General features: G+C 31.6%; 1 protein-coding gene across 1 annotated transcript in view; it reads left to right on the plus strand.

Moving 5' to 3' along the window:
- The first annotated feature begins 1,619 nt into the window (after positions 1 to 1,619).
- LOC106788575 (UDP-glucuronosyltransferase 2A3-like) overlaps positions 1,620 to 15,991 on the plus strand; it is a 40,856-nt gene continuing 26,484 nt past the window's right edge. Inside the window, exon 1 of the mRNA XM_014751973.1 lies at positions 1,620 to 2,795. Within this exon, the coding sequence (XP_014607459.1) occupies positions 1,676 to 2,795 (1,120 nt within the window). The 5' untranslated portion in view covers positions 1,620 to 1,675. The remainder of the gene's footprint in view (positions 2,796 to 15,991) is intronic.

The following is a 15,991-nucleotide window of genomic DNA, read 5'->3' on the forward strand; positions in this document are numbered from 1 at the left end:
GGTGTCAAACAGATGGCCTGCAAGATTCTAAAATGCAACTCGCGTCTCGAAGTTTGAATCATGGATGCAACATTATAAATACCTTTAATTGTTTATTTACTTAAATTTTATTATAAAAAACTTTTTTTTATTTTACCTGCAGCCTGTAAATTCTCAAACTAAATTTAATGGTCTGTGTTCATATATGAGTTAAATATCACTATTCTAAAATAATAATAAGGACCAATCAAGAATATCCTTCCATTCACTTTCTTCGTCATTTTTTACTCTTTTACTTCTTTTTTATGAATTTTCCTATCCGGTTTGCCGAATGATTAGTTACCTCGGCGAGTTCTAACATCAATCAACTCAAAACTTTATCAAGATTCCAGACACGTTAGTTTAACATTATAAATTTCATATTTTTATATATTAAGAAAAAGTGTGAATTCTGCAGGAAATATTTATTCGGTTTAACGTCATCGTAAATTAATGCGAAAATTCTAAAATTGTTTGTTTCTTTTAATATCAGTTTTCTTCTTACTGAACATTGAATACGCTTGCTCACTTTCAAATTATCCAGCAACCCGTGAAGTTTCGCATCAAGGAAGCGTAATTTTCATTCTAACGAGAGTTCGTTACATGTTCGAGATTAGCTCGAAGCTCTTCTTCACGGTTTTCGAGTCCGATCTGCAGCATATCTACGCACTACCGATCGGTTACGAGCCGCTTGTGAAACGAGAGAAATTTTCGAGGCCTCCTTTAACGTGAAGAAGATTTCATTGCAATCAGCTACGTTCATGTTTCTATCGTTCGTAGCGTAACGAAATTTAAGTAGCATGAAGAAAAGGAGTGAGGAAGGGAAGGAGAGATAGAACGTGAGAAATAGAGAGATAGAGAGAGAGAGAAAGAGAGAGAGAGAGAGAGAGAGAGAGACAGGAAGGTAGAGTGAGATGAACAGATCAACGGTCGAGAATAACCAATCTAATTTGTGCCAATTTGAGAAGAGAAGGGATGAGCATATTGCCAGGGGCGTATAATGTAGGTATAAAATCTTGTTCAGTTTAACTTTTTGTTCGTTTATTTATAAAACTCCTTCTTTACTATTATCAGTAATCTTTAAGTAGATAGAGTTATTTGAACAGTTTTTTAAATTTGTTTTCTGATTAAAAATCTAAAAAAGATATGTTTAAGTTAATAGAATCGTGTTGAATGTAGTTTGTTAGGTAAATTAACTAAACACAAATCTTACTAATTGAACGTTATTAAAAAGTTAATAAACCTATACTTTTAATTAATGTTCTTATTTTATCAGTAAAAATATGATTAATTAAATAAATAAAGAGAGTTACTTTAGAGTTAATTTTAAGAGTAATAATAGTATAAAACTGTATTTATATATTATCTGAAAGAAATTGGAAATACTTCATTCAATGTGATTAGATTGTTAAGTACATTTCCTAATACTAAATAGACTCAATCAAGAATTCTTACAAATGTGTAATAGTGATAAAAATTTGTAATGTCATCGAAAGTATGATTGATAAGATTAATTGAAAAAAATCGTTTAAAATTCTATATAGCGAATAACACTAATACAATACTGTGTATATACTATCTGGCAGAGGTCGGAAAGATCTCAGTCAATACGAGTTCGAATGTACGTGCGGACGGTTCGTTTGAAAGTTCTAATAAAATGTATTTACGTTGGATGAATTTGTGCTTTTACGTTTACATTGTTTTCTGTTTCATTTGCTACGAGACGAAAAGTGAGTTTCTTAAAAAATCATCTGAAAAGAAATTAAAGATTCTTGGCCTTTTTCCACATCCCGGAAAAAGTCATTTCTTCGTTATTCAGCCTATATTAGAAGAATTAGCTAGGCGTGGACATGAACTTACAGTGATCTCGTATTTCCCAAGAACAAACAGTAGCAAAGTAAAAGAATCGTTACCAAATTATAAGGATATCAGTTTGATTAGTGATAAATATGAGGTTTCCGAGGAATCGGTTAATTTAGGTAAAATACATCACATTCCGTTCGTTACTTCAATAAAGGAATTGCTTTTCCTCAGCAAACGTGGTCAAAAAAGTTGTGAAGATGGAATGACCAATCCTGGGGTTCTCGAATTCCTTCATTCGAACCAAACAATCGACTTAATATTTATCGAGAACTTCAATACCGATTGCTTTTTGAGTTTCGTACATAAGTACAAGGTGCCTTTCGTGGGAATATCAACTTGTCAAATCATGAGCTGGACAAATAATCATATTGCAAATCCCGATGACGAAGCTAACATACCCAGTGTATTAGGATACAAAAAAATGCCGATGAACTTTTTTGATAGAACTGCAAATCTGCTATGGATTCGTGTACAAAATATTATGTTCGATGTTTGGTATAATTATCATCATCGTGGTCCAGCTGAAAAACTTTTTGGATCCGATTTACCAAGATTCGTAGACATTGCCAAACAACAATCACTTTTATTGACGAACACACATTGGTCTATTCATGGTTCTAGACCACAACTTCCAAATATTATTGAAATTGGTGGGGTTCATCTGCCGTCTTCAATTAAACCACTACCACAAGACCTTGCTAAGTTTCTCGATGAAGCAAAAGAAGGTGTATTGTACTTTTGTCTTGGATCCATGATTAAAGCATCAACGATGCCTCCAGCTAGGCTTCAGTTTATTATTAATGTCCTTAGGTCTATACCAAGAAAGATTGTTTGGAAATGGGAAGATGATAATTTTACTGCGAAACCTGATAACGTTTTCATCAGCAGATGGTTACCACAATTCGACATACTAAGTAAGTAGAAAACAAATCGAGTAATTCTATCAATTTAGTATTAGAACAGACGAGCCGAGTTTTCCTTGTTGTTAATCTCATTTCCTCGAACTGATTGATCTTTCAGTTCGCGTTTTTCATTTCCTTGTACTCTATAAACTGATGAGATTGATTTCCCAAATAAAATGAGTATTTATAAGTATCGTATGCATATATTATAATAGATATTTAAATGGACATGCATCTCTATTATATTTTAATAATAGTTATTTAATTTATATATATGTCTTATTCAAATTTTATATCTTATAATATTACATATAGAGATTAATTTTGATATTCGGATATTATAAGATTTTTATTTTGCTCGCAATAAATAAAAAAATTCTAAATTGGAATAAAAAAACGTACATGGTCAGGTATAATATTAAGACACTGTATTTAGTTAACACAATATGGCATAAATTTTATTTATATTATTGAAAATATTTATTAAATAATATGTTTAAAGAGTGAAATAATATCTGGGTTTAATGTAATTCAAATGTGCTGATTAAGTTATACTCGTATAATAAACGTTTAAAATGAAAAAAGTTATATAATAAGATAAGAAAGGAGATAAAAAATTAGAAGGTTGAAGATTAGATTATAAAATTTGAAATTGAATTAGAAGACTTCGGATCATTGAATTATTATTTTTTCTTTCAATGTTAAATTTGGAATGTTAATAATTCATATTATGACACCAGAAAATAAAAAATCCAACCATTTTTCTCCTTGATACCTTAGATCGAAAATTAATGATCCTCAGTCATCGCGAACAATCATTTCCGTCAATTTTTCATTTTGGTGTAAGTAAGACAGGTAAAAAGATTTTTCGAATGGCTTTGACGTAGAAACGATCAATGGAAATCCCCTGTAGAACATCACATGATTCGATGTTTTCGTAACGGCGATATTACGTATCACGTTCAATCATAAATTTCTTCCTTGAAATATCGGCTACAAAGAAATCCTGATCGTGCTAAACGAAATCAATTAATTAGAGGTTTGGTTAGTTTCGTGTTGTTTACTGGACTTTTATTATTTCTTCATTTTTGATCTTTAAATTAATTCAATAGAAAAAGAAATAAGGGAATCGAAGTTGATATTTTAAAAATGTACATAAATTATATATTTTAAAAGTTTTGTTCTCGATAGATAAGAAAATTTAAGTTAATGAGTTGCTATTGTTGACAGTAAATTTATAAATTATCCTCCTTCTCCTTTAGTTACTTTTATAAATAATATGTACATATATCATTATCAATTTTCATATCGTTGAAAAACGATAAAATCATGTAAAAAGAATGACTGAGAAAAAATCCCTTGTCTTCTTGTAATAGTGCAACTTTTTCGTTTGAAGTTTTTTAATACGATTATAAACAAGGAGATATTTAGGTGATACAATTGGGTGTCTCACACTGTATAATAATGACTGTGCGATGAAGTATTTAGATTTGTACGAATGTGAGAGTATACACATCGTGAAAATTAATTACAAGGAGAGGATAAGAGAGAGAAAGAGAATGGGAGAGCAAACGTTGACCGAAAGGAAGGACGTATGTAATAAATATAGCGTATGTTATTATATAACAATAAACATTAAGTTAATACGATTGAGTCATAAATCCATTCTGAATTTTTATAATTGTAAACATTTTTATGCATATAATCATTTTATGATTAATATTCACTAATCGAAATAATTTCATGCATATTTCCGGGATTAATATAAAATTATTATTTTTATAATATTAAATATTTATTAGTATTTTTTTTTCTTCATATAATTATATGCAAGTCACGTTTAATAAGAAATGTGACGTCAAGATGTTACGTTGACATTGCGTCAGCGGTACTATTTCACATCGTGCATTCCTATACTCTTAAATTAGACACGTTGCTTATACGAACGTTGTAAAAATAAATAGCTCATTTCAAAACTCATTATCATGGAGAAATTATCAAATTGATGTATGGTAATATATGTGATGTATAGTACGTGTAATGTCGATGAAAACACGTAAATTTATTGTGAATAGTAACGCGAGTGTTTATAACTTTTCTTTACATAAAAAACGAATCAAGAATGAATATATTTACCTGAATGAATATTAAATGCAATTATTACTTTAAGTAAATATTAAAGTTGAACTAATATAAAAATTATATTATTATAATTTGTGTTATGAAATTTAATGAAAAACTCAATGATTTTATATGTTACATTGTACATAAACCTTCTCTAAATCACGTACACATATGTGAGCGATAACCCAGATGATAATTTGAAAAGCTTTATACTTTCAGGTTTATCCCTTCGTTCAAATATGATACATGCACTTTCCAGTTTGAATAATGGAATAAATATTCTTCCTAAACTTAGAGAGTCAACATTTTTGTTTTATTATTTATTTTATATATTATTAATGATAATTTATTTTTTGTTGTGCATGCGTAAACCAAATTTTAAAAAGTTATGCGTTAAATTATCATTGTTGTAGGATTAGACTTATTGAAGTATGGATAATAAATACTAAAATGAATAAAAAGCCTCACAAATTAGTGCAATTCTGGCAATAATGTACACAACTTACTATAATCTTTAAATAACTATTTTAAACACTGTTTCCGTTCGTTTATTCAAACTTACTGGTTTCTTTTCTTTGTGGAACGGACGTACGAGTAAGGAATATATATACACACACACACATATACGATATCTTAATAGATTAACACTGATTGTGGAATATAAACTTGATAATCGCTGCTTTGCCTATATAATAAACGCGCGCTCACAGACAACGCTCTTTTAAATCGTTGCTTTTTTCTTCGTTCGTTTCTTCAACATATTTGGTGTTGTCTTAACGCATCATATACACTAAAATTGGATTCTCTATAAATACATGTAATTAATATTAAATACTATTATAGTACATGACTCGATAATTTACTATGAAACTTTTAATGTATTCAGACGAGGTCGTATGTTGTCATCGATCGAAAGCACGTGTATGTTTCTTTGCAAACACGTGATCTATATTTTCTTCGAATTATTGAGAGAAGGAAGTGGGAATGACGAAGGAGGAAAGAGAAAAGAGCAGGATAGATAGACGTTCAGCCTCTGACACTCGTTTCAATAACTCGAGACTCCTTGTGGATTCGAAATGCCGGAGCTCTGAGATATTTTCTTCTCACTTTTTTTTTTTTTCCCCCACATCCCTTCGATTTCGATCCACGAAAACCTTTCGTGAAAATCTGATCGAGACTTTTCCAAGACGTCTGACGATTTTTATTGCCATACGACGCGTTCGATGATCGACGATCGCACCTGCCGTGCATGCATATCGACTTTTTCGTTTTAGCTTTTCTATCTCTTTCTCTTTTTCTATTTTTTTTGTCTCTTACCTGTTATCTTCGTCTTTGATTATTTCTCTATCTTTTAATCTGATTAAATTTTATATATCACATAAATATACCGTAAACTAACAATAAGTTACAAAATTGAAAACATTGATTTTATTATATTATTTATTTTATATTACAAATTATATATTGTATTATAAAATAAATCATAAAATTAATTGTTATCCATTTTTGGACTTATTCCATTGTCATGAATATCGACACATTTAAAAAACGTTTAATTTAAAATGTTTCATTTTTTAAGATCTGTTTACTCGAATTAACTGCATTTTAATTATACAATTGCTGGAGATAGCATTAATTTTTTGATACGAAAATTATAATTAGTTCAAACATATATATATAACTTATATTTTAGAAATAAATCAGTCTGTAAATAAATAGAATCAATTGCTGAGTTACTTAACATTAAATCATATGTATGTTTATCTCTTGGATATCTAATAATCATTATCGATGATTGAAATTCTTTATTTTAAAATATATGGTTGAAAATTAAAAGGGGCAGGGAGATTGAGAGCAAGAGAACGGGTTAAACAGAGAGAAGGTTTACCAGTTGGTAACAAACTTGAAAAGAGGGAAAGCAACAGTGGAAGACGGAATGAGGCAATAAGGTTCGGAGGAAAAAGGTTAAGGAAGGCCATGTGGAAGATATGCGATAAGGTGCAGAGAGGAGAAAAATGGGCGGAAGAGTGAAGGAAGGGGTTGATGGTCCCGTTGGTGAAGAAAGGAGAGGAGAGGAAAATGGAGGAGTACAGAGGGATCACGCTAATGTCGGCAGGATATAAGATCTACACAAAAATCTTGAGGAGGAGCCTGGAGAGGTAGATCCAGGAAAGGAAATGTATCCCCCACAATCAAATAAATTTCAGAAAGGGGATGGGCACACTGGACAACATATACATGCTTAACTTCCTAGAGAATAGAAATCTGGGTAAGAGGAAGAGGAAGCTAGTCGTTCTGTTTGTGGATTTCAAAGCTGATTTCGACTCGATGAACAGGATGGTACTGCGGCAAGCACTGAGGGAGAGGGAAGTGGATGGGCCCTTGATTGGAAGGGTAGAGGAATGCTTCACTGATTGGGTCAGAGTGAGAATAGGAAGACAAAAAGGAGAATAATTCTGGACAAGAAGGGGACTCAGACAACGCTGCCCGTTGAGCCCCCTACTGTTCGGTCTGCTGTTGGCGAATATGGAGAAAAAGCTGCAGAGAAAGGGGAAAAGAAGTGGCAAAGTGTGGTCACTAGCATATGCGGATGATATGGTTCTACTAGCGGAGGATGAAAGAGGGATACAAATGTTAATGAGTATGTACGAAGAATTCTGCGCAAGAGAAAGATTTAACGGTGAATGTAAGTAGGACGAAAGTAGTAGTGTTTAGAAAGAGAAAGAATAAGTCAGAGTATGAATGGAGGATGAATAAGGAAAGGATAGACCGGGTGGATGTGTTCTGCAACCTGGGTTTTTGGTTTGGTATAGACGGAGGGAACGGATTACAGGTGAGGAGGATGTTAGAAAGGGCGAGTAAGGTTATAGAACAAGTTTGGTTTCATCAATCTTATATTTTTATTTATAGTATTAAGAAATGTCATTGTTTTTATAATTTTATCGTAAAAATGTATCTAAGATCACTGAGTAACTGGATTCGTAATATTGTGTTAGTTTAATCTGAAATTTAAAGTTGAATGCTGCTTTAAAAATCGATAAAAATCACTCGAGAGTGAATTCGTGAATAATTAATGACAAGCAGATCGTATATATGTATGTAGGCACGTATATATGTACATAGTCCGTATTTTATCGAGTACATAATCGATTATGTAATCGTATTGGACAGTTCAGACATTCGATACGATTCTCTTGAGATAATTATCGAAGTAATGTTTATCTTTGAGCTCTTAGGTTAATTGCTTTTCGAGCTTTCCAATTAGTTGACTTTGCTCTTTTGCCATCAGAGTAAAGCGATCCTTCCGACATCATCACTAACTTACGATCGAGTTAGCATGCTGAGACTAATTAGTGTACCCTAAATTATTTAAAAAAGAAGAATCATTGCATGAGGCCTAGCTAGACTGATCGTGTTAGTAGATGTGAAGGAAATAAATTAGTAAAAAACACATAGAATGACTTATTTTATCATTTAATCATCGTGTCATTATGTTATCGTATTTGATAATAATTATCTAATCATGGCAATGATGTGATTATTTCATAAAAATATTTTTTTACTTTGATACGTTTTATATAATCTCATAAATTGTTCAAGAGTTATATAATATTCCAGTTTTGTCTAATTATGTTAATCGGCCTAAAAGTTTTCAAAGCAATTAATTTTATACATATATAATAACTTTAGAATACACTTACAATATTTTTATAATTAATATGAATATAATTATGGTAATAAAAATATTACTCTAACGTTTAATACTCACTACCGCACCAATTTTTTGTTTGATAAATCTATAGACTTATCTAATAATAATAATCTTTATAACTTTTTGCAAATATATTATAAGAGAATTTATTATCACATTAGATATTTTACCCTCATTATTTTGTTCTTTTATTATTTTACTCATATATATATTTTAAATAAAATCTCTAAAAATTAAGTTTTGGACTCACCTTGTCATGAATGGCCCTAACGTTGTCTAAAGCTTTTAATTTCTTGCCTTTTATGTTCAAAGGATTAACGTCGATGTAAAGATATTGATAATGATTATAACATTATGCACGCTAATGTTTAAGCACAAAGAGCCTGCTTTGTAAATTAGCTTCTATATATTTTGTTAATAAGTTTTTATCTCGCGGTAATATATCGATTACTGTTCTTTAACATTATAGTTTCTTTAATGTTATAATAGCAATTTTCTTCAAGGAAAAAATATCTCTTTTTTTCTATCTGTCTTAAGATTAAGCTAGCTCACTCTAAAGTTTAAGAAAGCACGTTACCGATAGAAAGCCAAAATAATATCTTCGATGGGATTAATTTACATAGCGAGTTAGTAAATTGCTATGAAATATCAATTTTCAATTGAGATTGATTTGGAAACTTCGATATTCGCTATTCAACCTGGCCTTTCTGCAAGTAGCAAATAGTGTTGAAGCTTCAAAAGCAGCTTGCGTGGGCGGGAAGCTTTGAAAGCTTTGAAACCATTTCAGCGAATGAATTTAACGATTTGATGTAAAGAGGCATATCGATCGTTATATCGTTGTTTGTTCTTAAAAAAGAATTATTCTTCGTGTAAAAGCAACGATCATACGATCAGCATCCTACGCTTTGTTGGAAATTCGAACAATATTTGCCAATCGCATATCGAATTGAGAGAGAGCTATGTTTCGATAAACAAATCAATTATCATGTTCGTATTAATACGAGAAATCATTCGATTGCCGATTATTGGCTATTTGTTTTTTTTGTTTTTTTAAATAGCCTTATATTTTGACCATTAAAAATATGTAAATGTAAATACATACGTGTACATACATATGTATTATACATACGTATACATAAAGCTAAATGATTGCCTAGTTATTCGATCTCTCTTTCGAAATTGTTTAATTGTAAGTATCGTGTTAGTTCTTTTATTCGTTTAAACTAGGTATTGCCAATAGAGGTGAATTACTCATTGAAAAAGGTTATCCAATTGAACGCGTATAGATCATTTGAATTATCGTTCATTAACCAACTTGAATGAGATCAAATTGTAATGGGATTTACATTACATTGGAAAAAATTTACAAAAATATGTTTGTTAATATAAGAAAAATTCATTATTAACGTATTTATATACTTTATTATGTACGACGATACGTATTAAAATGAACATTACTATGTCTTATAAAAAATTTATTAGTGAATGAACGAGCAAATAAAAATTTGTTGAATAAATAAAATGAAAATGATGAAAGGTAACAAGCTGGGTCCCCTCTTATTGTTAGTTATAATTATTATAATTTTCATAAGCATAACCATTTCTAAGTTTACTATTTTTAGAATATCTTTGTGTACGTGCGTGTTCTTTTCAGAGTAATTTAAGGTCATGCTAATATTAGCTTACGTGTGGAAGGTTCGTGTGCCGTTTATAAATTCTCCCTCTCTCTCTCTTTCTTACGCTTCTTTGCTTTTTCTTTAATTACTTTTTAACATTTTGTTGAACTCTTTAGCACAAATAATCATTAATTAAATAACGTTAGTACTTTCATAATTATTCTTAGTATTCTATTTGAGCCAAAAAGTTATATAAATAAATGTGCAAGAAAATAGAGTAAACAGAATACGTTTAGTAAATTCAGGTGATGTTTGAATTTAATGATCATAGTTCGAAACATGGAAAACTTTTTGTGAATGACAAATCGAGCGGATGCTCATTTACTAACATTTCTATTTTTCGTGAATGGGACAAACGCAACGAGTAATTTTAATGGCAATACCACAAACGTTGCAGTGGTTTCTATCCTGAAAGTAACGCCCTTTGGAAGCAGCATTTTGGTTTACCGCTTCTAATCTTGCCAGCATGTATGCTGTATGTAATGTGTACATATATATATATACACATTACGTAAGGGTTCAATGTACTTTCACATTTTTGAACAAATGATATTAAAATGACTTTATTTCTACGAATTATCATTATGCAAACCTTTTCTGATAACCTTTTATAATTTTCATATATGTTACGTAATCAAATATATTTATCTTATAAGTCTTCATTTCATCATTTAAAACACAATTAATTGGAGTAGTTTATATAATATTTGAAATTTAATATACTTGTTAAGTATACAAGAGAGAGAGAGAGAGAGAGTATACATTATACTACCAGTTTCATATAAAATAAGTGTTTTTCAGATAAAAAAAAATAAAGGGATTTATATAGAAGATTAACTTCTATCATAAAGGAGATTAGAAAGACGATTAGATATCTTTCAAAGGGGAATCGAATTCGTTAAGTCAATCGGTATAGTGAATCGTTTCTCCTTCTCACTCTTTCTTTCTTACTCATCATCAGGATCATCTCCCAAGAGTCGACAGATCAGACCTCCTCGAATATGTAAAAACGACTCAAAAGATCCATTTCTTTTTATAGAGACTCTCGAAGAACGGTTCTCTACTAAACTCGACCTTTCTCTCTTCGTCTATCTTTTTTCTTACTCACACTCTCTCTCTCTCTCTCTCTCTCTCTCTCTCTCTCTCTCTCTCTTTCTCTCTCTCTTTCTTCATCTTGATTCTCTTTTTTCTTTTTATCTTTTATACTCGACTCCTCGTTCGATAGCAACGCGTTTCGAGTACTTCGGCAGTTTCTTACAAAAACAGAATGGTGGCTCTAGAGAGAAGAAGAAAAAGAAAAAGGAGGAGAAGGAAAAGGAGGCGGAGAACTAAGAGAGAAGGTGAAGGTAAAGGAGGCCGAGAGACCACGAGAATTTTCGCGTAAGCAGTTTTGCAGTTCGGCCTCTGTCGAGTGAAACGACTTTAATTAGGCAACTCGCTAACGACCCGCTGGCAACATAAATCACCGTTAAACCTTCCCAACGACGAAGCTTTTCCTCTCCCTCTCTTTTTTCTCTTTTTTTGTCTCTCTCTCTCTCTCTCTCTCACTTTTCTAACTTTTTCTTTAACATTTATTTTTTTTTGCACTCTTTGCGATACGACCCTTTTATTTATTTACACATTCCTTCATTTTCTCCTCATGTTTTTTTTATTTTTTTTCTTTGTCCCGTAATACACTTGAGCTTTTACGTGCTTGGACTTTGAAAATCGATTTGGGTGCAAAGCTAGCACGCACCAAAGCATGCATGAACAGCGCGTTTAGCATCCTATCGCAACCAGTGGCACGTTGAGATCGCGAATTGTCGCATATATAGGAAAATTTCAAATGTAGAACATTAGGAGATATTTAGGACGCTTTGAGTACGCCGCTTTCGATGAGTTAATATAGAGAACGATTCATTGGTTAGATCTATGTTATTAAGGAGGTTGAATAAATGCATGTCATTTACGTAAAACTTTAATTTTCGAGAATCAACGCCACGTTTCAAGGGTATGTTATTATACTTATTTGAATGTATTTTTCGATTAGCTACACGATGAAATAAGAAAAAAAATGTAGTTATACGTTAAAAAACACTGATTAATTTGATAACTTTTCTTAAAAATAGCTTCGCGTTAGGCTAAAACACTTTACCACGATCCCTAATAGCATACTACTAATATACCAAAACTCGTTAAAATCCGTGGGTATCCCAGTGTAAGGTCCAGTTGTCAGACACTCGTTGAAAAAACAATACAATATCAAATGCGCGCACGTTAATCCTTTTTTTTCTCCCTTCTATCGTCTTTTGTCATTTCCTTGCATTATTTCTCGAGTTTTCCGGACCATTCCTGATCATAAAAATTCTAGATTCTTCCTGTTGAGAATGTCGAAAGGTTTCGGTGCGACCATATTATACATCAGGTGATAGGCTCAAGTGGTTTCGGCCTTAAAAACAAAACACACACGTTCGTAATAAAACAATTATATTGAGTTTCCTAATTATCTTTTCTCACACAGAAGACAAACACTGTTCATTCGTTCATCCTCACAATTGTTACATCACATATTAGATGTGATTTGCGTTTTGTCAAAAAAAAAAAAACTCGATCAATAATAATTAAATACTGAAATTATTAATACGTTAAGTAATCGTAAGGAGTTCATTAATTAGCGATGAATCGTCTAAAGGAAAAAATATAGTAATGAGTAAGTGTTTCGATGTCTTCCAAGTTCCGACTACTCGAGTTCACAGTCGTTTTTCTTTGAAAACCGCAACGTGAAAGATTTAATATCGGTCGAGCGAAGGAGTCTACGCTTTTCCTCCTTTTCCTCGAAGTTCGGCTCGCCTTCTATTTTCCTTGCAAATTACTTTTCCAACGAAACATCTACATCCGTTTCCCTCTCCTTCCCTCCTTCCCCCCCTCTCTCTCTCATTTGATTTATCTTCGTCCGGTAGCTTAATACTTTTCTCTCTCTCTCTCTCTCTCTCTCTCTCTCTCTCTCTCTTTCTTGTTGCTATGAAACGTTCAGGAGATTGGACGGTCACATACGCGATTCTCAATTTTCCTTCCATCGATCGATTCGGTCGTCGATCTATTACCGGAAATTCCAATTAATAGAACATCGTTATGCGAACGTGTAACAAGGCGATCGAGAAACGCGAGTCCAATTATATCGTTGCCGACGACGAGAATGACAGTATATAAGATAAAACAAAAAGTATTTCGTATATTTTATAAACAGGTATCGGCTTTTAACCTATTTATTTGTTTGTTTGTTTCTTTTTTCTTTTTTTTTCGTTTATCCTGACAATTATTCTTATCGATCGATCGTCTTTAACGGTGATTGTTATTATAAAACCATTTGGAGATTGGTCGACGGAGAAGGTAAAAACGATAATGCGATATCGGTAATGTAGAAGACAAAATGAAGTTTAAAAGAGTAGACGAATAAATGGAAATCGTTCCCCATAAAATCTACCATTTGCCAGAATGTGTTTTCAGAACGTTTGTCGCAGTACTTTCTGTGACAAGGAACGTAAATTTTCATATCGAAACGACTAATGCATAAGAGAATGCTTGTTTGTTTTTATAATATTTATGTTGTAGAATATAAATAATATTTTAACGTTGCGTCATATTTTTCTATTTTTTCTTCATTGTTCCACACTTCCTTTTTTTCTTTCCTTGTGTTTTCTTTTCTTTTTTTTTTTTCAAATTGTACCTATCAGATTTGTTCACACAGATGCACATTCGATCGATCACTGAGTATAGTCTTATCGGAAACAGACCGCACCCTCCATCGTTTTAAGAATGGTGATCCACCCTTATTTTTTTCGATAGACCGCATACTTATCTCGCCAGAGGCTGTTTCGAATATCAAATGAAGGCCGATATCTTTCGATGGGCTACGATTAAACGCAACGATACTATTCTCCTGATAAGAAATTTCATTCTTTTTGTAGTTTGATTATTCTTAAATTCAATCGAACGTTTTTAAACTATTTTTATCATAGAAATTACATCTTTTAACAGTGTTTATATATTTTGTGCATTATATGTAATACACATTACAGTACTATACAAGTTTCTTATAATTATTATTTATCATAAATATACAAATAATATTACTACAATTCCGTTAATTGGTAAATGATTAATTAACAATTTTTTGTTTAATCAATTAAGTTATGTTTGGAGCAGAAACAATATCATAGATAAATAATATTAACTTCTGATAAATTATTTCTTGTGTTTTCTTTTATAAACATTGTTATTTATACAGACCTATAGATAAGAAGGAAAAGAATGAGAGTATACAAAGTTAGAAAAAAGTAAGTTTAATTTTCAATGAGAAAGCAACGTCGACTTGAGTTTTGGAAGCTCTCGATGCTTCGAAACACGAAGAAACATTTAAGTGGAGTCGATGCAGAGACGGTAATCGCTTTACGAGTCTCGATCGTTTCGACTTCGAGTTGCTTCTATTGGGAACGGAGTGAAAATATTGTCGATGCTGTAGTCTGAAATGTCTATCGCGAAGAGCGATAGAATTTTCAAGCACATCCGTTTCTGCTTCCGCGTGTCTCCTAACTTTTCTCGAGCAATGTAACTGATAGGATGGAAGCTCGGACGACATAACGAAGAATCGACGAATATATTCTCAATTCTCGTAAAAATCTTACGACGAGAGTAAGGTGGAACTAAGTTTTCAACGATTTCACCGAAATGCGAACTATTAATTATATTTCTTTCAGATAAATTTCTAGAACCGAAGGTATGAAAGTTAACCCCCCTTCCCCTTCCCCCTCTTGGGTGATAACAAAATTTTCAACCATCGTAACTTTCCAACTTATAAATTATAAATAAGACAAAATGAATAATTTGTATCGAAAAAGATGAGAAAATACATATATTATTAAAATTAATTGTTAGAAATAAATATATATCGCTACTTTTAAACTATAATTACTTCCATCCGACATTGTAGATTTTTTTTTAACCGTAATTTCGTGTTTTTTGTCGTTATCTTTATCTAAATTTTACATAATTATATAGTTTATAGTTTATGTAGTTGTATAGTCTATATCTTTATCTTAACGTTATGTTAGTATAATGTTTGTATTTCTTCTATTAGCTTGTCTATAATTAGAATGTTTTTATTTATGTTATCACTTGTAATTTAACCTTTATACTATTTTTTTTCTTCTGTTCTCTTATTATTTTTTGCACACGCATATATATATAGATGTATATTATTATTATTACTCACTTATGAAGTAAGTAAATAAATATTTCAAATGTAGAAATAAATTTAAAATCGATTAACACACAAATAAGTATCCTATTATTGCAATAAATTTCTTTATTTAGATTTATTTAATTACATTGCAATTATACATCTATAAATTAAATATCTTTATTTCTACTTTGATTAACATGCAATAAAAATCTCAATTTTTGTCTACTAACGATATTTTTTCTCGGAAAATATTGGAATCCGTCGATGGTAAAAATAATCGCGTCGGGAGCAGAGATAACAAAAATTGAAAAAAAAAAGAGAGAGGGGGCGGGGCGGGGCGGAGAGGGTGAGGAGAAGAAGAAGCAGAATGGGAAAAAATCGAACGTGTCGAGGGTTCATGCCGTGAGAGGAAAGCACGCGAATACGATGTCAGAGCGTGAAATCTCGCTCAAATCGTGCGAGTGGTATATACGTA

The sequence above is a fragment of the Polistes canadensis genome, unplaced genomic scaffold, assembly GCF_001313835.1.
Source record: "Polistes canadensis isolate GaletaPanama2010 unplaced genomic scaffold, ASM131383v1 scaffold_5, whole genome shotgun sequence".
Lineage (NCBI taxonomy): Eukaryota > Metazoa > Arthropoda > Insecta > Hymenoptera > Vespidae > Polistes > Polistes canadensis.